The sequence below is a fragment of the Notamacropus eugenii genome, chromosome 4 (assembly GCF_028372415.1).
Source record: "Notamacropus eugenii isolate mMacEug1 chromosome 4, mMacEug1.pri_v2, whole genome shotgun sequence".
Lineage (NCBI taxonomy): Eukaryota > Metazoa > Chordata > Mammalia > Diprotodontia > Macropodidae > Notamacropus > Notamacropus eugenii.
In genome coordinates, this window is record NC_092875.1 from 48,037,241 (window position 1) to 48,060,755 (window position 23,515).

Genomic DNA, 23,515 nt, shown 5'->3' on the forward strand with positions numbered 1-23,515 from the left:
TGTGTATACACACACACATAGACAGAGGGCACAGGGTGAGCTGAATTTGAAAGGAGAACACGTAAAAATAAATAAAATTTATTGTGGAATGGAATGCACCAGGAGTAAGGGAAAGGGAGGGGCAGAATGTAGCAAATCATCTCACATAAAAGAGGGAAGAAAGAGCTTTTACAATGGAGGGGAAGGGGGGGAGATGAAAGAAAATAATTGAGTCTTACTCTCATGAAATTTGGCTTAAGGAGGGAAGAACACACACACAATTGGATATGGAAATCTATTTTACCTTTCAGGAAGGCAAGGGGGAAGGGGACAGGAGAGGGAAGATAATAGAAGGGACAGCAAATTGGGGAAAGGGATAATCAGAAGCAAACACAATTGTGGGAGGACAAGTCAAGGGAGAGAATGAAATAAATTGAGAGCAGGATAGGACAGAGGGAAATGTGGTTAGTCTTTTTCAACATAACTATTGTGGAAGTGCTTGGCATTGTTACACATGTATGACCTATATTGAATTGCTTGTTTTCTCAATGAGGGTGGGTGGGGAGGGAGGGAGAGAATATGGAATTCAAAGTTTTAAGAATGAACGTTAAAATTGTTTTAGCATGCCACTGGAAATTAAACTATACAAGCAATGGAGTACAGAAATGTATTTTACCCTACAGGAAAATAGAGGGCAAGGGGGATAGAAGAAGGGTAGGTAATAGAAGGGAGGACAGACTGGAGGAATGGGTAGATGGGGTGCATGCTGTCCTTGGGTGGGGGTGAGGAGAGATGGGGAGAAAATTTTTAATTCAAATTCTTACGAAAATAAATGTTAAGAACTGAAAATAAGTAAATTATATATTTTTAAAAATTATTTATTTTATTTATCACATTTATTAAGCCTCTGCTATGTGCCAGACACTATGCTAAGCACTGGAGATTTTTAGAAAGGCAAAAGAAAGTCTCTGATCTCAAGGAGCTCACTATCTGATGGGAGAGATAATGTACAAACAACTATGCACAGACAAGCTACAGACAGGATAAAAGGAAAATAATCAACAGAGGAATGGCACTAAAATTAAGAGGCATTGGGAAAGGCTTTATGGTGAAGGTAGGATTTTAGTTGGAACCTGAAGAAAGCCAGGAGGCAGAGATGAGGAGGGAGAGTATTCCAGGCATGAGGAACAATGAATGAAATGCCCAAAGCTGAAAAATCAGAGTGTTTTGTTAGAAGAACAGCAAAGAAACTAGTGCCACTGGTTCAAAAAACACCTGGGTACAAGGTAGGGGAGAGGGAAGAGGGTGTGAGGTATAATAAGACTAGAAAGACTGGCCGGATGAATACCTTTGATCATCAAAGGATTGTATATTTGATCCTGGGCATGATAGGGAGCCTCTGGAGTTTATTGATTAGGGGAGTAACATGGTTGGACCTAAGCTTTAGGAAAACCATTTTCACAGATAAATAGAGGATGGATTGGAATAGAAAGAAACTTTTGGTAAACAGACCAACCAGCAGTCTATTGTAATAGTCCAGCTGTGAGATGAAGGTCTGTAGTAGGATAAAGCAGTATCAGAGGAAAGAAAGAGAGATGTTGCAAAGGTAAAATCAACAAGCTTTGGCAACAGAGTGGATATGGGAACCAAAAGAGCAAAGAGATAAATACGACACCCAGGTTGAGGGCCTGGGGGACTAGGAGAATAGCGGTGCCTTCAAGAGTCATAGGGAATTGTAGAAACAAGGACAGTTGGGAGATATGGGGGGCTAAATGTTGAATTCATTTCTGGGCATGGTGAGTTCAAAATGTCTACATGACATCAAGTTCAAGATATCTAATTGGCAGAGTTGAAGATATTGGGAGTTCAAATGAGGTCATGTTTGTAAAGTTCTTAGCACAGTGCCTAGAACATAGAAGGTTCTACATAAGTACATATTCCCTTTCCCCCTTCCCAGATGTAAAACTGGAATTCAACAGAGAGGTTAGGGCTAGATAAGTTGATTTGTGAATCATTATCATAGAGGTGGGTGATCATTGAATCCACGGAAGCAGAAGAGATCACCAAGTGAAATAACATAGATAAGAGGGCCCAAGATAGAGAGTCCTACGGGGTACCCACAGTTAACGGGTGTGACTTAGATGGAGATCCAGCAAAAGAGAGCAAGGAGCAGTTTAAAAGAAGAACTGAGAGAGAACAGTGTCACAAAAAACCTAGAGAGAAGAGAATATCAAGAAGAGGGTGAACGGAGCCTGCAGAGAGATCAAGAAGGATGAGGACTGAGAAAAGACCCTAAGACTTGGCAATTAAAATATCACTGGTAACTTTAGAGAGGGCAGTTAGATGGTACAATGGATAGAGCTCCAGGTCTGGAGTCAGGAAGATTCCATGAGTTCAAATCCAGCCTCAGACACTTACTAGCTGTGTGACCCTGGTCAGGTAACTTAACCCTATTTGCCTCAGTTTCCTCATCTGTGAAATGAGCAGGAGAGAGAAATGGCAAACTCCTCTAGTATCTTTTCCAAGAAAACCCCAAAATGGGGTCATGAAGAATGAGGCACAAGTGACACAACTAAACAACAAACTTTAGAGAAGGCAGCTTCAGTTGAATGTCAGAAACCAGACTGTAGAGAGTTAAGTAATGAGAGGAAAGGAAGTGGAGGCACCTACTGTGACAAGATAAGGGAATTTCAGAATTAACAAATACAGAAGTGGCACATTTGTGGGTGATGCCAAGATCAAGGATATGGCTATCTTTTTATACAGCTGAGGAGCAGTAGAGGTCATAGGAAATAAGTAAATTAAGGAACTAGTACGTTAGAGCGTTTGAGGGAGTATCAATAGGTATACTGAAGTCCCCTCATGTGAGGGTGATTGTGAGCCAGGCATTGAATTTACTAAGCAAGGGGGATATCCTGGAAGTCCATTGGCAATAACTACCAGGACTTTGATTGGACAGTAGTTATGGATTGTGAGAATTCCAAAGGAGGGGGAACTGAGTGATGGTGATGGGGGGAAACCTGGAAGTGACAAGGGAGGGAAATATTCCAACTCCCCCACTTTGACCAGTGAGCTATAGGTGAAGGGGAAAGTATGGGTGAAAGTGCTGCTAGTGCTAGAAAGGACAGCAAGGGAGGCTGTGTCAGGTGGGAGCCAGGTCTCAGTGAGAGTCAGAAGCTGAAAAGAGAAAAGAAAATATTTAAAATGTAAGTGAGCTTATTGCCTATGGAGTGAAGAGACATTCCAGAAGGCACAATGGAGTAGTTTGGGGTTGGGGTGGTGAGGGAAATGGAAATAAAGAATTGGTCGGTGGGACATGAAGAAAGGCATCTGAATGATGACCTACAGGGGTTCAAAACCCATGGAATGGGGAGGGGAGAGGTATGACCAGGATAGATTTTGTTAATTATTAAGGGAAATTTTTTTTTAACAATTTTCAACATCAATAGTGTTATGACCTCAGGGTAGAGTCTTTTCACATCCTGGGGCAGTTGAGGCAAAGAACTTGGAGCAGGAGCTGTGATACTCTCCCAGTAGATTGACATGATAAAATGGCACTGTTCCTCTTGTCGCAGAAGATAGGAGACCAGGGAGGAAATGGAAGAGGCTAAGATGGAATGACTGGAATGCCACCCTGTCTCCTCATCATAGCAACAGGAGACTGAAAAGTTCTTTTCAAAGGGAGGCTGGAAAGATGCACAGGACACAATAGCAGGGCACCCTCCTCTCCTCCTCCCACCCCAACTGGGCTGGAGACCAGAAAAGAGACTCCTGAAGACCAGGCAGGAGATAGTAGCTCAAGATGGTAAGGTGCCCTCTTCTCTTCTTTCCTCCTATTCCTGGGCACATATCATAGTGCTAAAGATTGACAGGTCCCAAATATACCCAAATATTTATAATAGCAATTTTTTAAACTATAGCCAAGAACTGGAAACAAAGTAGGTGGCCATCAACTGAGAAATGGCTGAACAAAGTACAGCATATGTAATAATGTACTATTATTGTGCCATAAGAAATAATAAAGATGAAAAATACAGGAAAACTTGGGGACTTCTATGAACTAAGCACAGAAAAGTAAGCAGAACCAGGAGAACAAATTACACAATGACTACAATAACATGAATAAAGTCAACGTTACAAGGTATCAGAACTGACCACTCCTGGCTCCTAGGGACTGAAATTAAAGCACACCTCTTTTCTCAGAAGAGAGGTGGTGAACCACAGATTCAGCCCGAAACATCTGTTGCCAGATATGGCCAACATGTTGATTTGTTCTGCATGCTTATTTATTACAAGAAGTTTTATTAGAAAAGGCTGGGGGAAGGGAAGAAGTTATTGGGAAATTACATGGCTTTTATAAAGACAATAAAACATTTATTTTTAAATGAAAATAAAAGGCATAAATGAAATTTTTAGGAGAGGAGGGAATAATGTCATCAAAGACTGAAGATTTCAGAGAAGGAATCATGGAAGACACTGCATTTGAGTTGTGCTTTAAAAGAACTTTATTGTCAAAACTGAAGAACATTCACAGGCTCATCATGTTATCAATCCCAACTCTTTCTTCATTTTTCTTTATTTACAGATGAAGAAAGTAGGCCAGAGATTAAGTGGCTTGTCAAAGAGTACATATGTAGTAAGAGGTAGGGCTAAAATGCAAACCCAGATTCTCTGACTCCAAAGCCAGTACTCTACTCTTTCTGGAATCATGCTGAGTTAAAGAACACTGGATTCACCTCCAGTCCAGACTAGATGTTTAACATTTGCTGAATTTAACTCAGAGCTAGAAACCTTCCAAATCATCTGATCTAACCATTTTACAGAAGAGGAAATGGAGGCACAGAAAAGATAACAGGCTCACTCGAGGTATCTTGGGCACAGCTGGAACTGGAACTCAAGCTTCTAATTCCAAATTTCATCCGTCATCCAGAAGTGAAATTACACAGAGGGATGGTGAATTGTTTATTTTGGCTGGCAGAATGGGATATGAAATAGGGCTCAAAAGTAAGGCAGCATGAGAATGTAGAAAGCTGCAAATAACGGGCAAAGGAGTTTGAACGAGAGAAAAGGGAGTCACTAGAGGGCTTGAATCAGAAGATTCATATGATCACAAGCAAGGAATAGTAATCAATGAGTTACAGAAGAGAAGAGCTGGAAAGCATCTTAGGCTGCCACCACCATCACCACCACCACCAGCACCACCATCAGCACCAGCACCACCAGCAGCAGCACCACTACCACCCCTTCAATTTTACAAATTGAATTTTACAAATTTTACCAAAAAAAACGGAGACAATGACAGGCAGCTTCTGAGATAAAATACAACCCTACCCCCTTTGGTACTTTAAGCCTTTCACATCATCTTTCCAGGCTTATGTCAGCTTTTCACACACTTTACTTTCTAGCCAAAATTGTCCATAAGCTATTCCCCAAAGTTAGCGATTTCTTCCCTGACTCCAGGCCATCCTCCACATCTCAGACACTCCGTTCTCATCTCCATCCCTTGGGATCCTTAGTTCCCTTCACCTCAACAGTCACGTCCTCAAGGTTTTTCCTGCTCTTTCTAGTTGTTGGGGCTCTCTCCCTTCCAGATCTATCTTCTCTTTAACTTATCTGCGTTGCATGTTGAATCTCCACAAGCAGAATTTGAGGCCCATTTCGATTTTGTCTCCCTAGTCAATCCTCCCTCCCCTAATTTTTAGCACAGTGCCTCACAATTCAATTCAACAAGCATTTATTAGGTACCTACTACGCGCCAGGGACTGAGCACTTTCTACTCTCAAAGAGATTACATTGTATCCTTCGTGTTTACTTAAGTATCCGTTCTATACAAATAAATACGAAACATGTACAAAGTAATTTCCAGAGGAAGGACGCGGGTCTAACGCAAAAGGCGGCCACACAGGGGTGGAACTGGGGTACCAGCGGGCACAAAGGGAAGGGTAGAGAAGGGTGAGATAGGGAACGGGAGGGAAGAGGATGACGCACCCTGCTGGCTATGAGGGTGCAGAGTGGCAGGAAGGGAAAGGCAGCCCAGAATCAAAAGAGGAGGCGCTCGTTGGACCGGACTGAAAACGGCCATCATGAAGTCACCAAAATGGCACCCAACACTTATTAATGGTCTGCTCTAAAACAGGGGAAGTTAACAGTTCTTTCTCTGCCGGATCACGCTCGGCACAAGGCGGGCACACAGTAGGTGCTTAATGCGCTTATTGAATGGGGCGGAAGGTAGCACAGCTCCTCCCTACATTTTCAGGTTGGGCAAACCTAGAGGCCCCCGATGACAAGGAGGGCATCGGGTGGTGGAAACAGGGGGCCGGCTTGGGGGGCGGGGTAGGTCAGAGGCTGGACTTGCCTCTCGATCCCCTCCAAGGAAAATGACAGAGTTGGTGTAAGTGCCATCTAAGGCCCCTTTCGCCTCTAAAACGATGATCCAGGAATAAACCTTTGGGAAGGGGAGGAAGAAGGAAAACGTCCGGCACGGAGGCAGGGGGATGGACGGAATGACCCCCTCCATCTCTAGCCACTCGTCCCCACCTCCGCCTCGACTCGGCCTCGCCCCAGGGCCGGGAGGGCTGTCTGAGCTGATTACCCTTTCCCCTCCCCCGCCTCCCTCCTCTTCTGCCCCTTCCCGCGGCTCTCCAAGGCCTTTGCTCCCCTGAGCCGCAACTTGGACCTCGTTCGCTTTCGCACTTTCGACACCCATACAGGACGCCTGGTCAGAGGCAAAGGGGAAAATAAAAAAATGTAAAGTAAGCCCTCGCTGCGTCGCCTCCGCCCCCTCAATCATGTGAGATTGACCCGGAGTCCACCCCACCTACGCCGCGATTTCACGCCGCGTGTCGAATCTGCGTTTCCGTATCGCTGACACCGCCAGCCGGAAACTCCGTCATCCCTCCGCCGGAAATGGCGCTCCCGCCATTTTGTTCTCCGCCATGGCGGCGGTGTTGAGGCTGCGGCCGGGATGTGGCGCTTCTGACTGACGGGGCTTGACGGCCGAGGCGGGGACAGCGGGAGCATCCGTGCGGCCGCCGGGGGCGCCGTGCCCGCCGCCATGTACGGGGGAGGCGGCGGCGGCGGAGGAGGCGGCGGCGGCGGAGGGGGAGGCCGTGGGAAAGGCGAGCGGAAGACCGGCGCGAAGGAGGAGCCCGGGCCCGGCGGTGGCGGCGGCGGCGGAGGAGGAGGGGGGGGTGCAGGCGGCGGCGGAGGCGGCGGCAGCTGCCGCGTGGAGCTGCTGGTGTTCGGCTACGCCTGCAAACTCTTCCGCGACGATGAGCGGGCCCTGGCGCTGGAGCAAGGACAGCACCTCATCCCCTGGATGGGCGACCCCAAGATCCTCATCGACAGGTCGGTGCCTCCCCGTCCCTCCCCCTCCCCCGCCGACGGCGCCCCCCCCCCTTCTCGCTCACTTGGTTCCGTCCGGTCCAGGAGGGCGTCAGGCCGCCCCTTCCCTGCGCTCGAGGAACGTCTCCGGCTGGCCAGCTGGTCTACCTCCTCCTCCTCCTCCCCCCCGTGGGGGAGGGCCTGGGGCCTGGGGGGAGGGGGTCACTCGGACCGTGGCCTCTCCCTCTCCCTCGCTCTCTCTTTTGATTGTAATTGTTTGTTTTCTAACGAGGCCTCCTTTTAGGGGGGTGGGGGGGGCCGTCGGTTGCCTTGGCCTTTGAATTTGGAGACTGCGGCTTGAATCCAGTATCCCCTCCCCCTTTCCCCTTTCCCTGAGCTGGCGACGTGGTGAGGGTAGTGTCCGGTCTGGAGACGGGGCTGAGGCCCTTCTCGGGCTCTGGCTGTGGCCGTGTGACCTTGAGCGAGTCACTGCCCCGACTGTCACCCTCTCCCCTCTTTCTCTGCCCCTCTCCCCTTCCTTTTCGGAGCCTCCCCTGACCCGCCCCCTTTCTGGGCCTCATTTCTTCCATTTCCCCTTTAAAAATGGAAGGGTCCCCCGAAAGCTGCACTGTGTTTGGGTCACGCTGGACAGTTTCCTTTAGACGGAAGCGATCTTTTCGGTCCGCAGACGGCTTTGCTGGCCCAGGTAGCGCTCGCAGGGATAGTTTGTTTCACTGTCTGCGCGGGGGGCGGGGCCGGGAGGAGACGCGCTGGTCCTTTTCAGAGCAGACCTGCCCGAGGTGTTGTCCTTGTCTGGAGTTGGGGAAAGTGGGGCCTGAAGCTCTTTGCTTTGAAAGCAGTGACATTCCATGCTGTAGAGGGTTTGCTCCCCCCTTGTCCCTCTTTTCCTTCCCCTTCCTGGGCTTTTGAAGCAGGGTTTTTTGGCAACAGAACTTCCTGGGCCTGGATTGAAAACGTAACAGTGTGACAACTCTTAGACTATGGAATAGTGTCTCCAAGGGAAGGAAGCCCATCGTTTGAGACATTTAGAGCTGGATTCTACAGAGCACTGGAAAATGTACTGTAGGGAACAAACATGAACTGGCCGGGATGGACTACTAATGACCCAGTGGGTCTTTTCCATCTCTAATTTTTCTGTTTGAAGTTAAATCTAGAAATCAAGGACACCCTAAGGGAGATGATGTGACAAGTGAGATCAGACCAGAATCAGATGTGTTTATTGTTCTGCTAAAACTTTGTTGTGTATTAAATTGTGGTTTCTATTTCATGATAATGCCCATCCTTGTCGGGCAGCTCATTTTTCCAATGCTGTTCTTTGTGACGAATCAGTTATGAAGTGTGGTAATTGATGAAGATTGAACTCTTAGTTTTACACACCATACTGTATATAATTTGGGGTAGGTCTTCTAAAATTATTGGGGAGCAAACTCTACACATGTGAATGTATAATATTTTTTAAATAACAATCTACATTTGTAAGTTAAGGAGGTTTACAGCTAAATAAAATTCAATTTGAAATGAAAAGAAATGCAGTAACCCTTACTGACTCTGGAGTCTGAGGACTTGGGTTCAGATCCTGCCTCTGGTATTTACCCATGTAGCCTTGGACAAGTCGTTCAACCTCCCTGGCCTGTTTCCTCATCTGTAAAAGAGGGGGTTCGACTAGATGACCCGAGGTCCCTCCCAGTTCTAGCTCTATGATCCTATGGTCTTCTTGTACTTTGGATTTAGATATTTTTAATACTTAAGTGATGAGGAATTCATCATTTTTATTCATGGCAAACTCATTATTAAAGATTCAGGCAGACTTTTGTTTGTCATTTGAGTCTTTGTGAGACCTAAAAATCTGGGTGTTTTAAAATTTGCAAGCACACTCATCTTATTAATCTCTGAGAGTTGGCTCCATTAAGAGGCTTTTGGTGTAAAAAGATGCATGGCAGAGAATACTATCTGTAGTTTGCATTTAACTGGAGTCTTATCTATTAGTTCGTTGAAGGCGAAACATATAGATGATATATTTGTGTGTCCTTTTTCCTTAGGGGTGTGGGAGGTGGCGATCTGTTTAGAAGAAATAAGCTCTACTGCATCTTCTTAGAGTTTTGCTGTATTTCTGGTGAACCTCCTTAAACTGCATGTATATGTTACTGTTCCTATGTATGTGTGTCTCTCTATCACATAACCCAGAACTTATTTCCTCAGCCAAATGGCTAGGGGACGAGCCTAGCCAAGATTTTACCTCCAATGGACGCAAGTTTCTTTGGTGAAGATCTCTCCTGAGAGTTCGGGACTAGCAGAAAGAAGCGAGGAAATTTCGACCGTTTGGTTCTTTCGGATAGGTATTTATGTACTCGGGTTTGTGTGAATGTAAGCTACAGTATTTGACTTTTCAGAAAAAAAAATATTTTGCGAGTGGCATTAAATGGTTGGCAAAACCACAAACGGTAAGAACTATTATTGACATGGATCCCATTAAACTATTAAAGGATTCTTTGCCTTTAATTGTTAACTTTATCATAGAAAGGCATTTAGACTTTATTAAGATAACTTGAATTTAACAGTAGGCAAGAAGTAACTAGCAAAATTAAATATAAATCTGAGATGAGTGGTTGTGTTTAGTTTTTTAAATATTTTTGATTTCTTTATTTATAAGGGTAAGTATTTTAAATAATCGTACACAGAGCCTTGATCTTAATTTCTCTACATTGATCAGTTTGTTCATATTACAGATATGATGGACGCGGTCACCTGCATGACCTTTCTGATTATGATGCTGAATATTCCACATGGAACAGAGACTACCAGCTTTCTGAAGAGGAGGCACGAATAGATGCCCTGTGTGATGAAGAGAGGTATTTAGCCTTGCATACGGACTTGCTTGAGGAGGAGGCAAGGCAAGGTACTGCTCAAGAAAAACTTACTTAAGCCACAAACTTTTTTTTAAAAATTAAGTATTAAAAATTTACTCCCACTCATTTTTTATACTCACTCTTTCTGATATTATCTTGACAGTACCCAGTGGATTGGAAAAACAGGAGTCTTTGCGTATCTGAGAGGACCTCAGGATAGTTTATATGTAGAGCCACAAAGAATTTTCCCAGCTTTTGAGGGCAGACTGGGATTTGAAAAAAAAAAACTCTTTAACTGTTCTTCTTTAACAGTATCGTATCAATTAAACTTGATGTTCTTGTCTTTGCCTTAACAATCTTCACTACAGTTCTTAATCCCCAAGTTTTCTTAGCAGGAAGAAATTTTCCACAAAAGACCTGTATTCTGCTATCTGTGGGTAAAAATGTACTGGCAGAAAGTACATGTTAATAGAAGTGATGTGTGAACTTATAAATTCTACACCTCAAAGTGAGGTTGAAAATAGTGTTGTATGCTTTATTGATAGCTACAACTTTTGACTTTTGTGCAGTTTTTTGCAGTCAATTTCCTTTGTGTTAATAAAGCACTCGTGTTTTTGTTCAAGAGGAAGAATACAAGCGACTGAGCGAAGCCTTGGCAGAGGATGGAAGTTATAATGCTGTGGGATTTACTTATGGCAGCGATTATTATGACCCTTCTGAACCAACAGAGGAGGAAGAACCCTCAAAACAGAAAGGTGAGAACAGAAAGAGGCTACTGAAGAAAAAGAAGAGGGGAAAGGATTTTTCTGTCTTTGAAAACAGTTTTGTCAAATATGTTGTATTAGACTGTAAGCAGTAAAAATAGCCAACATTTATGTAACACTTTATAATTTCCAAAGCACTTCACCTGTATTATTTCACCGTACTCTGGGAAGTAGGTGCTGCTATTTATGAGGAAACTGGGGCTGAGAAGAGGTTAAGTGACATGCCCAGGGTTACACATTTGATAAGCGTCTGAAACTGGATTCAAATGGAGGTCTTGAGGCCTGAAAATCCAGTTCTCTGCCTCAAATAGAGTTTTCTCTCATTACTTAGAGCACTTGTCCTGCAGATTTCTTAGGAATCTTAGTAACACTCGTGAAAAATAGTTGGAGAGCAAGTGGCAGAAAGAGATCAGAAATAGGACAGTACTGCATTAGGATTTGTACGTGTGTGTGAAGTTGGCCTACATGTGTATCCACTTAAAAAGCAGTGTATTTTGGTAAAAGCTCTTGACTTCAGAAATAGAACAACAATGCAGAGGATGTATGTGATGACCTTAAGTAAATGTAGTAGAACATGAGCTCCTTGAGATGCTCTGCATCCCCAGGGCCTGGCACAGTGTGTGGCACATACATGACAGAAGCATGTAAATGCTTGTTGAGTGAATGAATGAAACAAAGCAGAAAATGTATTTTAATTTTGATGGGAGAAGCACAACTCCTTTGTAGAGAAGTATTTGGATGGTAACTCCAGATGATCTTTTAATACAAGTAAGACGACCATTCAGTACATATTAAGTTCATGCTATCATCTGCGCTGTACTGTCTGGATACACATAAAAGCTGTAAAGTCACACTGCTTCACAGCCTAGCTAAGGAGACCTGGCCGAAACACATACAACAGAGAACAATATCCAACAACATATAGAAAATACTGAATTCTTTTTTTCAGATTATGCTACAGGGGTTCAAAGAAGGTAGAGATCAGTATAGGCCGCAGTAATAGGGGGCAGTTTCATTAAATAGATGGAACTTTGAGCATTGGGTTTCTTAGGAAGAATGGGCTCTGAAGAGAGGAGAAACATGGCAGTGAATCTAAGTAACAAGGAAACTGGCCCAACATAGGAAGATAAGGCTGATCTCTTCTTTCTCCATTTGTAGCTTTATAATAAACTTTAGCTACAAGCCTCTTAAGTTCTGTTTGGGAGAAAACCTTAGTGAGGACAGTTAAAGAGTCCAGCAGTGGCAAGGTTTGTTTGGTGTGTTTTTAGTTGTTGAAGATTTTGTGCATGATATAAAAGAAAAATGAAAGATGTTTAAAGAAGTATTATGGACAATAAATTGCTGTTGTGTTAGTTTGTGTTATTTATTGCTTTCCATTCATTGTTTTAGATTGATTCATGTTTTCTGTCTTTTTGCAGTTGAAAAAATTGAGACAGAAAATTCAGAGGAAAATGAAGAACCTTTCATTGCCCCTTTAGGATTGAACGTGCCTTCTGATGTAGAACTGGTATGTGAACTTCCGTCTCATAAACTATATTTTCATAATGCTTGTTTAAGGGCGCTAGACTCTTTGCTCTTTTTTTTTAAGTGCTTGCAAAAAAAATCTGAGTTTAGGGAAAGAAGTGAATTCTCATTATTTTCCACTGTAGAAACAAAAGAAATAGTTGCAGCAAAATTGATTTAACTCAGAGTCACATTTAAATCTAGCACTAAAACCATGAGGTTAGAGTTTCAAGTGAGTATATTGTTCTGACATGTCCCAGGTAGCACTTTGTAGTTTTTTCATAGGTAACATTACCTTATACTTTTTTAAATTAAATTTTTTACATTAACAAGCATTTATTTTCTCTCATTCCCACCCCACTCCTATGGGATTAGGAGAGGAGGATTGATGAAGCAGGGCTGGGGGTGGACACCTTTTAACAATATGCGTAGTCAAGCAAAACAAATTCCCACATTCCCATGTCCAAAAGGGTTTCATTCTAAATAGTCTAATAACCTCGTTGTGAGGTGGTAAGTAGTGTTCAGTTGGTCATTGCATTAATAGGAGTTGTTAAATTTTTCAAAATTGGTTCATTTTTACACTGTTTTTTATAAATTGATCTCCTGGCTCCTCTTACTTTAAACTGCATTAGTTCATATAAGTCTTCCCATATTTCTCTGAAACTGTCTTATTTCATCTTTCTTATAGCACAGTAGTATTCTGTGCAGTCCGTCTACCATATTTTGTTCAGCCATTCCCCAGTTTGTGGACATCCCCTTGGTTTATAGCTCTTTGCTACCACAGAAAGAGCTACTATAAATACTTTTGTACATCCAGATTCTTTTCTTTGATCTCATTCATGTGTAGGCCTGCCTGTGGTTTTACTGAGTCAAAGGATAAACACTACTTAGTAACTTCAGGGGCTTACTTCCAAATTTTTTTCCAGCCTGACTTGGCCAATTCACAGCATACTAACACGCCTGTTTTTCCACAGTCCCTCATACATGTATTTGCAAAGCACCTTACACTCTACAAAATCCCAACATCCCTATAAACAAATTGGCTGCCTGTTTTACATATGGGAGAAACTGAGTCACAACTTCTGTACCCCAACTGATTAGTAATGAGGTTAAGACTCCATTTTAGAGCAGCGTTAACACTCTTCCCAAACAAAATTCTTTCCATTAAACTGTGCTCCTTTTCAATTGAGGGCATGTTAAAATTGACTTTTCCAAAATCACTTTATGGAGTTTTTAAAAGGTTCCACATAGGAGTGTAGGCTGCCAAATATGGTTGAAACTCCTTATCCTGCTACTCAGGGTCCTATTCAGCACTGTCTCCACCCTCCCGGTCCTGCTTTTGTTGCCTACTCCTTTCTACCTACTCTACATCCTAGCTCCCTTTGTGCTCTCCTTCTGCACACCTTGGTCCAGTGTCAGTTCTCTCCTGACCCCTTTCCTTCTTCAGAGCATTTCAAATCTCTCTCTTGTATTTTTCACCTTCTGCTTTGTCTCATCATTTTGTGGATTCTTTTCCAACCCCTTTTAATTCTATTAAAAGCTCCTTGAGGGCAAGGAGTGTTGCTTTTCCATTTATATGTGGTAAGTTATTATCTAGTTACCACATACAATACAGCAGTGCCTTGGGAATTTAAATGGAAGAATTTTCTTACTCAGAATGAACCTGGCAGTTGTTGCCATTTGGTCTTTCTTTGTACTTTTGAGAAATATCAAAATACTTCCCACGGCCACCTCCATGCTCCTCACCAAAGCAAGCTGCAGCTCCTGTACTAAGTGTAAGTGCTGCTCTTATTTGAACTTGTCAGTTTCTGCTATATCCCCTTACGCTGCTTAGAACTGCAAAAAAAAATATTAAGTAGCTCACCATGTGCCTTCTGTGTGTGCACGCATGCGTGCACACATAGTGAGCTGAATATGAAGGGAGAATACCTCAAAAAAATAATATTTGCTGTTGAATGGAATGTACTAGGAGTAAGAGAAAGGGAGGGGTAGAATGTAGCAAATCATCTCACATACAAGAGAAAGAGCTTCTTCAATGGAGAGGAAGGGGGAGAGATGAAAGGAAATAATTGAGCCTTACTCTCATGGGATTTGTCTTAAGGAGGGAATAACAGACACTCAACTGGATATGGAAATCTATTTTACCCTGCAGGAAGGCAAGGGGGAAGGGGACAGGAGAGGGAAGATAATAGAAGGGACAGCAAAGTGAGGAAAGGGATAATCAGAAGCAACACTGTTGTGGGAGGACAGGTCAAGGGAGAGAATGGAATAAATGAAGAGCAGGATAGGACAGAGGGAAATGTGGTTAGTCTTTTACAACTTAACTGTTATGGAAGTGCTTTGTATTGTTACACATGTATGACCTATTGAATTGCTTGTTCTCTCAATGAGGGTGGGTGGAGAGGGAGGGAGAGAATATGGAACTCAAAACTTGAAGAATGAATGTTAAAAATTGATTTAGCATGCAACTGGAAATGAAGCTATACAGGCAATAGAGTACAGAAATGTATTTTGCCCTACAGGAAAATAGAAGGGAAGGGGGATGGAAGAAGGGTAGGTAATAGAAGGGAGGACAGACTGGAGGAATGGGTAGATGGGGTGCATGCTGTCCTGGGGTGGGGGTGAGGAGAGATGGGGAGAAAATTTTGAATTCAAATTCTTGTGCAAGTGAATGTTAAGAACTAAAAAATAAATTATATTTTTTTAAAAGGTTAGGTAGGAGTTATCAAGAATCACATTAATGTTCCTTAATAATCTTTCAAACTGGTAAGCTGTTAGGTGATTGTTTGCTCTTATTATTGGATTCCTACTTGCCCTGACATATGCAGTCTGATTTAGAGCTGTTAATTCTTTGCCATTTACATGAAGCCTTTGCTTATTGCCGGGCATGATGGCATATGCCTCCAATCCCTGCTTCTAGAGGAAGCTGAGGCTGGTGGATCCCATGAGCTTTAGATTTTTGAGCAGAAATCAGGCTAAAGACAAATGACTGTCCACACTGTCTGGTACCAGGATGGTAAGTCCATGAGAATAGGGTGCCATCAAGCTGCCTAAAGAGGGGTGAACTAGACCAGATCAGAACTAGAGCGGGTCTAAGCTTCCATTCCATTCAGTAGTGAAGTTGGGCCTATAAGTGGCTGCTGCCCTTCAGCCTAGCTGAGATAGGGAGACCCAGTCTCACCTCCTTTCCCACACCCCCTCAAAATCAAAGTAGTTATTCCTTTACCCATAAGTAAAATATGTCATTAAAGAGATTGTTGTACATATAATCTAGGGAAAATGCTGTAGTAGGAGTCAGGAGACCTGGGTTCTAGACAAGTTTCTACTACTATTTCTGTGATCTTGGGCCTGTGAGGTTAGATTAGATGATCTCAAAAGCCCTAGCTTTAAAATACTATGATTTTTCTCAGAAAAGGATAATTGTAGTTATATATAGTCATGGTGTGGTCACATCAGAGAAAAATAACACTAACACCTTCATTGCCATTCAAGACTTCTGCTTTTGTAATGTCTTTGCCTGTAAAATAAGGGGATTAAATGAGATGATCTCAGAGTCCCTTCCAGCTCCAAATGTTGTTCTTTTAAGGAAAAAAGGTAATATGGCTGTGGATAGTCATAGTGTGGCCAGATCAGAGAAAAAACAGTGCTAATGCTATAGTGATACTTCAGCACTTCTGGTTTTGAATTTTCATTTAGAATACACTGTCTTAATCTGGTATTTGACAGAACTGACAGCATGTTAGTAAAACATTCTTCCCATTTTTCTTTTATCCTAGCTGTTTAGTAAAATTACCAATAAACTTATTTTTAGCCACTCTAGGCATATTATCATCATAAAAATGTCTCAGTTTAAGAAGTTTACGATTAATTCGAAACTCTTGGTCAGCAGAAGCAAACTTGACTAGAAGAAGTAATGGACATTATCTGAATGTGATTGTTTTTAAGAGAGAAGCCTGTTAATCCAAAGGGTCTAAATTAGGCTTATGGTGTTTCATCAAGCGCAATGAAAGTCTCCATTAGTGCTGAAATACATAGAAACAAATATGATGGAACATAAACACAAAAACTAATTTATTTGGGGGTCAGTAAATAACTTTAATTGTAGACACTTATCCTTTTTAAGTACAAACTTGAGATTGGTTTAGAAATAAAATTCAGAAATGAAACTTGTTTATTTTTATGAAGTTTCTGAGCAATAAAATTACAGCAAGCTTCTCTACTTCCTAGTTTTAATGAGGATTGTTTGTGATCTCATTTTGGGGAGCATGTTAAATGTATAGTTTTAAATTATATTCCATTAAGTGTTTTCTGTATTTAGCTCAGCAAACATTTATTAAATGCCTGCTCAGTGAGGGAACAGTGCAAGAGTATCAACAAAGTGTGCCCTTCTTGTTGCACATCCATGAGCCCCAGGGCCAAGCATCCCTGGTGGTTTTGGGAGAGACAGACAGATGCAGACCTTGTCACAAGGGGCTGGGATGCCACCAGACTTACTCTGACCACACGTGTAAGGGGGCTCATTTTTCTTATAGCCGCCAACAGCCAAGATGCACGCCATCATCGAGCGCACCGCCAACTTTGTCTGCAAGCAGGGGGCTCAGTTTGAGATTATGCTGAAAGCCAAGCAGGCCCGTAATTCCCAGTTTGATTTTTTGCGCTTTGATCACTACCTCAACCCCTACTATAAACACATCCAGAAGGCAATGAAGGAAGGGCGATATACTGTTCTGACGGAGAACAAAGGAGAAGAGAAGAGAAGTACGTATGCCTACTTTTGGTTTTTTTCTGAGCAGTAGACTGACGGTTAGACAGTGCTGACCAATTTTAATGTTGTAACTGACAGAAAAACAAGCAAGACATTTTGAAGCTCCATGGGTTAAACTGTCTACTTTAAAATTAAGAATAATTTAGGATAATGTTCACCATGCTTTTTATTGTTTCCCCATTACTAAGAAACTTGAGCGGTTTCTCTAGTATGTATACATTTACTTATTTACAATCTACATGTTAATATTGCTGTACTAATAATTGTGTACGTTATAAAACTTACACAAAATAAACATTTAAAAGGAATAGGGTAAAGATAAGGAGTATTTAATCATAGATGTGATAGGGAGCCCTTGGAGTCTGAGTAGTGGAGTGGCATGGTCAGATCTGTGTCTTAAGAATATCACTTTGGCAACTGTATGAGGAATGGATTGGATAGGGGAGACTGGAGCCAGGGAGATCACATTTGGTTATTATAATTGACTGGGTGAGAGAAGGTGCATGAGATGATGGTGAACTGAGGTGGTGGTCATATAGGTGGAGAGAAAAAAACCTGTTTGAGAGATGGAGCTAGAAATGACAGAACTGAGTGATCAGTTAGACACATGGAGTGAAGAGTCAAAGATGACACCATGGTGATGAACTTGGGGGACTTGAAAGTGTAACAAAACCCCAAGAGCAAGAGGGAAATTTGAAGCAGGAGTGTGTTGGGGGAAATGACCTGAGATCTGGGGTGCATTTCACAGCCCTGTCCATGTTTGCTTGTCCTTGATGACAAAATGAACAGGGAGGATTTAGGGCTCCTAGTCACTGATTGCCGCATCTGAGCCAGGTCTTGCCCTTGACCTGGTGGGACCATGAGTCTGTGTGGTAATCTCAGGCAGTAGGTTACAGAAGGGACAGAGCACTGGGGTTGGAACCATCTGGAGAACTGGGGGGGTAATTCCTTTCACCTCACTCACCTTGTTTTCTGATCTAAAAAGTGGTAATAGTAATAGCACTCATTTCCCAAGGTTGTTGTGAGGATCAAATGACATAGCATGCTAAGGACTATGTAAATGCTGACAGTTGTCATCATTTTTGTGGATGGGCAGGATGTCATGAATTTTTCTAATGGTACCTGCTGATGTGAGTGCCTCAGTTAAGTTATAGGTGCCCTCAGAAGTCTGCACAGTTCAGATGAGGGGAGAAGGGGGCAAACTGAAGAACTGTTAGGGGATAAGAATCGGTATGATTGTGATGGCAACAAAGCTCATGAGTCATCATTATGGGGAGGATGGAATGTAATCCATATTCCCACCCTCTGTTTGATTGATCGTATACCCCTTTGGGATCCCACCATGACCCGCACTTCAGAGACCGTTGCTTTATGATGACTGTACATCCTAAACGTGCCAGTAAGAAATGACTTTGAACAAATATGAAAGACAATTGACAATTGAATTTGACATTTCATCCATTGGACAGTTCAGCGTTTGTTTTCACATTGAATCGTAAAATGAATTTGATGTGCAAGAGTAACTTAAAGTTTGATGAAATTGATTGATGCAAAACCAATTTCCATCAGAAAATAAAAAGGTTGTAACAGTTTGCTTCTCCCTCCATTGCAGCTACATAGCATTGTTTAGTGACACTGACTAAAAAAATTGAATCTTATGCCATCTTTAATACAAATGTTGGTATGAAATATGGAATTGTGGATAGAGGGGCCAGCCTTAGAGTCAGAATAATGGTCTTTGTACTATTTCTCCCTGACACCTTTTGTGTTTATGACCTTGGACAAGTTACTTAACCTCATAGTGCCCCCAAGCGACTTTACTGTAAGTTCAAGCACATTTGGGGATCTTCATTAACCCAAGAAATTTGCTCACAAGGAGCTTCCAACATTGATGAAGATAAAATCACTAATGTAGATGAGAGATTCCACCGTGTGTGTGTGTGTGTGTGTGTGTGTGTGTGTGTGTGTGTGTGTGTGTGTGTGTGTGTGTAGGATTGTATTTGTCATTTGAATTGTGGAATTAAATTTAAAAATCCTCAAAACCTAAAGAGTTTTGTTTGATTTATTATCTTTTTCTGGTTTATTTTTGTGCTTATTTGGTTCTAGAATATATTGGTATGAGGGCCAGCTAACTTTATTTTAAATAAAAATTCAGAGCAATCTACAGAAATCTTGTTAATTCGAAAAATTTGCATAGGACCTGGATTCTCTAAACACTGTTTTAAGATGAGTTCTTCAACTGGAATGTACTGTTATCTCAGAGAACAGAATCTTAAAGCACATTCCACCATGGTGTGGTGTGCCTCACACACTGTCCCAATTTTCTGACACTTTCTTACTGTAGACATTTGTATTCTATTGGGTTTGGAGCCTAAATATGGTCATCAGAAATTATGAAGTGAATTTGTAAATTGGCCTCATTTATTTCTGTAAATCAGATCCAGTGAAATCGTACACTAAGAGTGCCTTGTATCATGAAGGTGACCTAGAGTTCCCAAAGGCTCTGCCAAAAGACCATATGAGATTCGTCTAAACTTGAAAGACTTTAACCCCACACCACGTATCTCAGACTCCAGGCTCCACAAGTTCAGAGAGACTCCTTACTAAGTGGGCTTCAAGGTGACAGTCACAGCAAATCCTAAAGACAGTCTGCTGCAGAGAGGCTGTGATCTCTTTGATCAGAAATGTGCCAACACTGAGGAAACAACCAGTCCTTGGAGTAAGGCTTTCATGCTCCAGAGACGAACTTCCTCATTCCAGCAGGAACAGCCTACCAAATAGCTCTCAGATACCCCAACACTTGGTGCTTCTTGTTCCATAAACAGATTTTCCCCCATTAGGATCTTTTCTAAATGTCTGGCCCTACACCAGTTTTTCATTCTGTTATCACCAGCCCACCCCCTGGCTGTACTTTGCTGACCTCTGCCATACTTGTTGGTTTGATTTAGCTCCAAATCAATCTGGTTTTCTTTTGCTCAATTTCTTGGCTTCTTTCAGTCCCAGACAACTGAATGCTTCTTAGTGTGGTGGGTGAAAGATGAAATTACTGAGGAAATAAAGATTCAAGCTTCTGAACTTAATGATTCAGTAAATGATGCATGACAACTGCTCAGTAAATCAGGACCAGTCACCATCCTCAGCTTTGGTATTAGACCCTGAATACAGGAGGCAGATTTTTATACATTAAAAACAATTAAGGCCACTTAATTAAAAGGAAACAATTAACCAGAATTTAAAATTAGGTAATCTGATTTGTAATTGAAGAAAAGATTAGTGACTTTCCAAGTTACGAGGGCGAGAGTGAACAAGTGCAGTCCCTGAAGTCAGAAAAAGACATGTCCCACTTCCCCCAAGTATCTGTGAACATTCAAAGAAACATAGAAACAATAAGACTGATCAGTACAGACCAGTTTTCAGATAAAACATATGGGTTGCTTGAGATGTATAATTGTGGGAAAACTCCTTGCATCAATTTTCGGATCTGACTGAGTTTCTGATCAGCATAACTTAGATCTTTAATTAAGGGTCTCTTAGCAGCAGGTAGAGGTTGTCCAGCTTCCCAGCCATGCAGGGATAGATTCACACAATACAATAAGTTCCTACAATTGAATAAAGTCTTTTTACAAGACAGAAGTTGGACTAGACCCATAATTTAATAGGGAACTGAGCTAGCTCCAAAATTGAGTTACAAGATAGAATCATTATGGTTCACTCAATTCCCACAATTAACTGCTTGTCCTAATTCCCTCACCATGGAGTGAAAGCTACAAGAAGACAAATTTCAAATTAATATGAAAGGAGGTACTAACAAAGAGAACTATCTCTAAATCAAACAGGAACTATTTTGGTAGGTAGTAAGTTGTCCTTTACTGGAGGTCTTTGAGTAGAGGTTGGATGGCCATTTGTCAGGATCGTTACAGAGGGGATTCCTTCTCAGGTGTAAGTTGAACAAGATCTCTGAGATACTTTGTGACTCTTGAAGCTATGTAGAAAAGAGAAATGATTCTCATTTCTGAGTTTTTTTTATAAATTGAGACTTTATCTTATAAACCCCAGGTAGTCCTTATTAATTCTATTAAATCAAGACCTTCCCCAATGGGATTCCAAATGGAGCAAATTAAACCGTTTTCCTTTCCTTTCCTCCCATCTTTATAAAGGTGAAATCAGAGTCAAATAAAGTAGAGGCTATCTGTAGATGAGGGGAATCATTCGATTCCTCAGATCCATAGACCGATGGTATGAGTCAGCTTTAAGCAGGGGATGGCTTAACTGCCAAATGAACTTTATGTAGCTATTTAGTTCATCTGCATTTTGCTAAAACTTTTACTTTCTTTTAACTTTGCTTCGAATTCTAAAAATGTGTTTGTGACTTAGATTCAGGGGCCAACTCAGATGATGATGATGACGACGATGACGATGGTAATTACCTACATCCATCACTCTTCGCTTCCAAAAAGTGCAGTCGACTTGAAGAGCTTATGAAGGTTTTTATCTTTTGAACTACATTTTTGTTAATGTCGTTACAAAATTATCAGGACGCTTGGTAATTTAACTAAAGTAGATACTAACATTAATACTAAGGTAGTTATAGCAGTAGAACGATTCATTTTTTATTAGCTTGCAGTTTGGGTGATTATTGCCTGATTTGCTTGATAGTAAATATTCATATTACATAGAGCACATTGTAAATAGTATATCCAAGGTTTTTCCTTTTTCTGCTGCCTATTGCTCACATTAAAGCTTCCTAAGTTAATCTTACCTGTCTTTTTATTACACACGCTCTTTTGTGACATACATTAAGTTTGAGGGAGCTATGCTGCCTTTGAAAGTACTCCAGTGCCGTTACAGATTGAGTTTAGAAAATAGAAGCATTTTCTTGATAATGATTGAACTTAAATATTCCAGGGGTTGCAGAATATTTGACTAAATTTACTTTACCCTTAGTTTAATCATTTTAGCATGAAGTTAGAATGGCCAGTTTGAAAGAAGCAGAAATTTACTAGTGTCGTACATGGTATAATGAATGCATGCATAATACCTGAGGCTGATCATTTGATTGTAAGTCTTTGTGGCTATTGCTAGCCTAATTTCTTAAGACAGTCATGTGACTGAAAGGCAGGAGAGGATGTTGGAACATTGTTCTTTCTTTTCTCTCTCCTGTTTTCTACAAAAATCTGTTCTTTCTCTCTGCCCAATCTATGTCATAAAGAAGTCGCTGGAATTATCTTGCCCAAAATTCAGGCCAGGCAGTCTGCCAGCCATAATCTGAAAGAAACAAATTCATCAGACGTACTTAGGCATATGGTTTCTAGTAAGCCAGCATGGCAGACACTCAGAGAATGAATAACCCTTGTTCATCTTTTACTGGTGATACTTTTAAATTCTCAGTAATTAAGGATTCAGCATCTCCCTGAAAGAACCATAAAGTGATTGGTTCCTTTAAATGGATGTTTCAACCTGTTCTACTGTCAGAAATTTTATCCATGCTTATACATCTTGATCTAATAAGTTATTGTTGATAAATGTAGAGCCACTTTGATGTTAATTGAAATCTTTTCTAATCCTAAATAATTCTTTTGGCATAAAATTGTTTTTCTTTTTTTTTTTTTTTTTTTAATTTTTTTATTTTTTTTAATGTTTAACAATCACTGCCATACAATTGCGATTTTATCCCTCCCCACCCACCCCCCACTACCTCCCTCCCTCCCCACGACTGCATACAATTCTGTATAGATTCTACATAAACTTTCCTATTGAGTATATCTTCACTATCGTCATGCTATGTAGTCAGACTAAGATAAATGAAAGAATCCGTATAACAAATCAGAACATGATACACAAACAGATACACATACACAAACATGATCTGCTACATTATGTGAGTGACTTCCATATTTCTCTCTCTGAGTGTGGAAGGCTTTTTGCCTTGAGGTCCACCATTGGGATTTTTTTTTTTTTTTTTCAGAAGTTCTTGTGTTATTACAAAAATCTAAGTCTACCAGAAAAAACTCTCACACACTGTGGTTGTTGCTGTGCATAAAGTTCTCCTGGTTCTGCTCCTTTCACTCAGCATCAGGTCATATAAGTCCTTCCAGGCCTCTCTGAAGTCTTCTTGTTCATCATTTCTTATGGCACAATAGTACTCCATTACATTCATATACCATAATTTATTCAGCCATTCCCCAATTGATGGACATCCCCTTGACTTCCAGTTTTTGGCAACTACATAGAGTGCTGCTATAAATATTTTTGTACATGTGGGACCCTTTCCCATTTTTATGATCTCTTGGGGATATAGTCCTAGTAGCGATATT

General features: G+C 41.5%; 1 protein-coding gene across 6 annotated transcripts in view; it reads left to right on the forward strand.

Annotated features, from left to right (window-relative positions):
- Positions 1–6,906: 6,906 nt before the first annotated feature.
- The window catches only part of SFSWAP (splicing factor SWAP), a 120,052-nt gene continuing 103,443 nt past the window's right edge, over positions 6,907–23,515 (forward strand). For 2 of the 6 annotated variants that reach the window (XM_072600758.1, XM_072600760.1), the window contains exons 1-6: positions 7,029–7,326; positions 10,050–10,172; positions 10,793–10,924; positions 12,352–12,440; positions 16,969–17,194; positions 21,576–21,685. In XM_072600758.1, coding sequence (XP_072456859.1) covers positions 10,151–10,172; positions 10,793–10,924; positions 12,352–12,440; positions 16,969–17,194; positions 21,576–21,685 — 579 coding nt within the window. In that variant the 5' untranslated portion in view covers positions 7,029–7,326; positions 10,050–10,150. Of the gene's footprint in view, positions 7,327–10,011; positions 10,220–10,792; positions 10,925–12,351; positions 12,441–16,968; positions 17,195–21,575; positions 21,686–23,515 lie in introns of those variants that run through there. The other 4 variants (XM_072600756.1, XM_072600755.1, XM_072600757.1 and 1 more) reach the window with 4 other exon arrangements.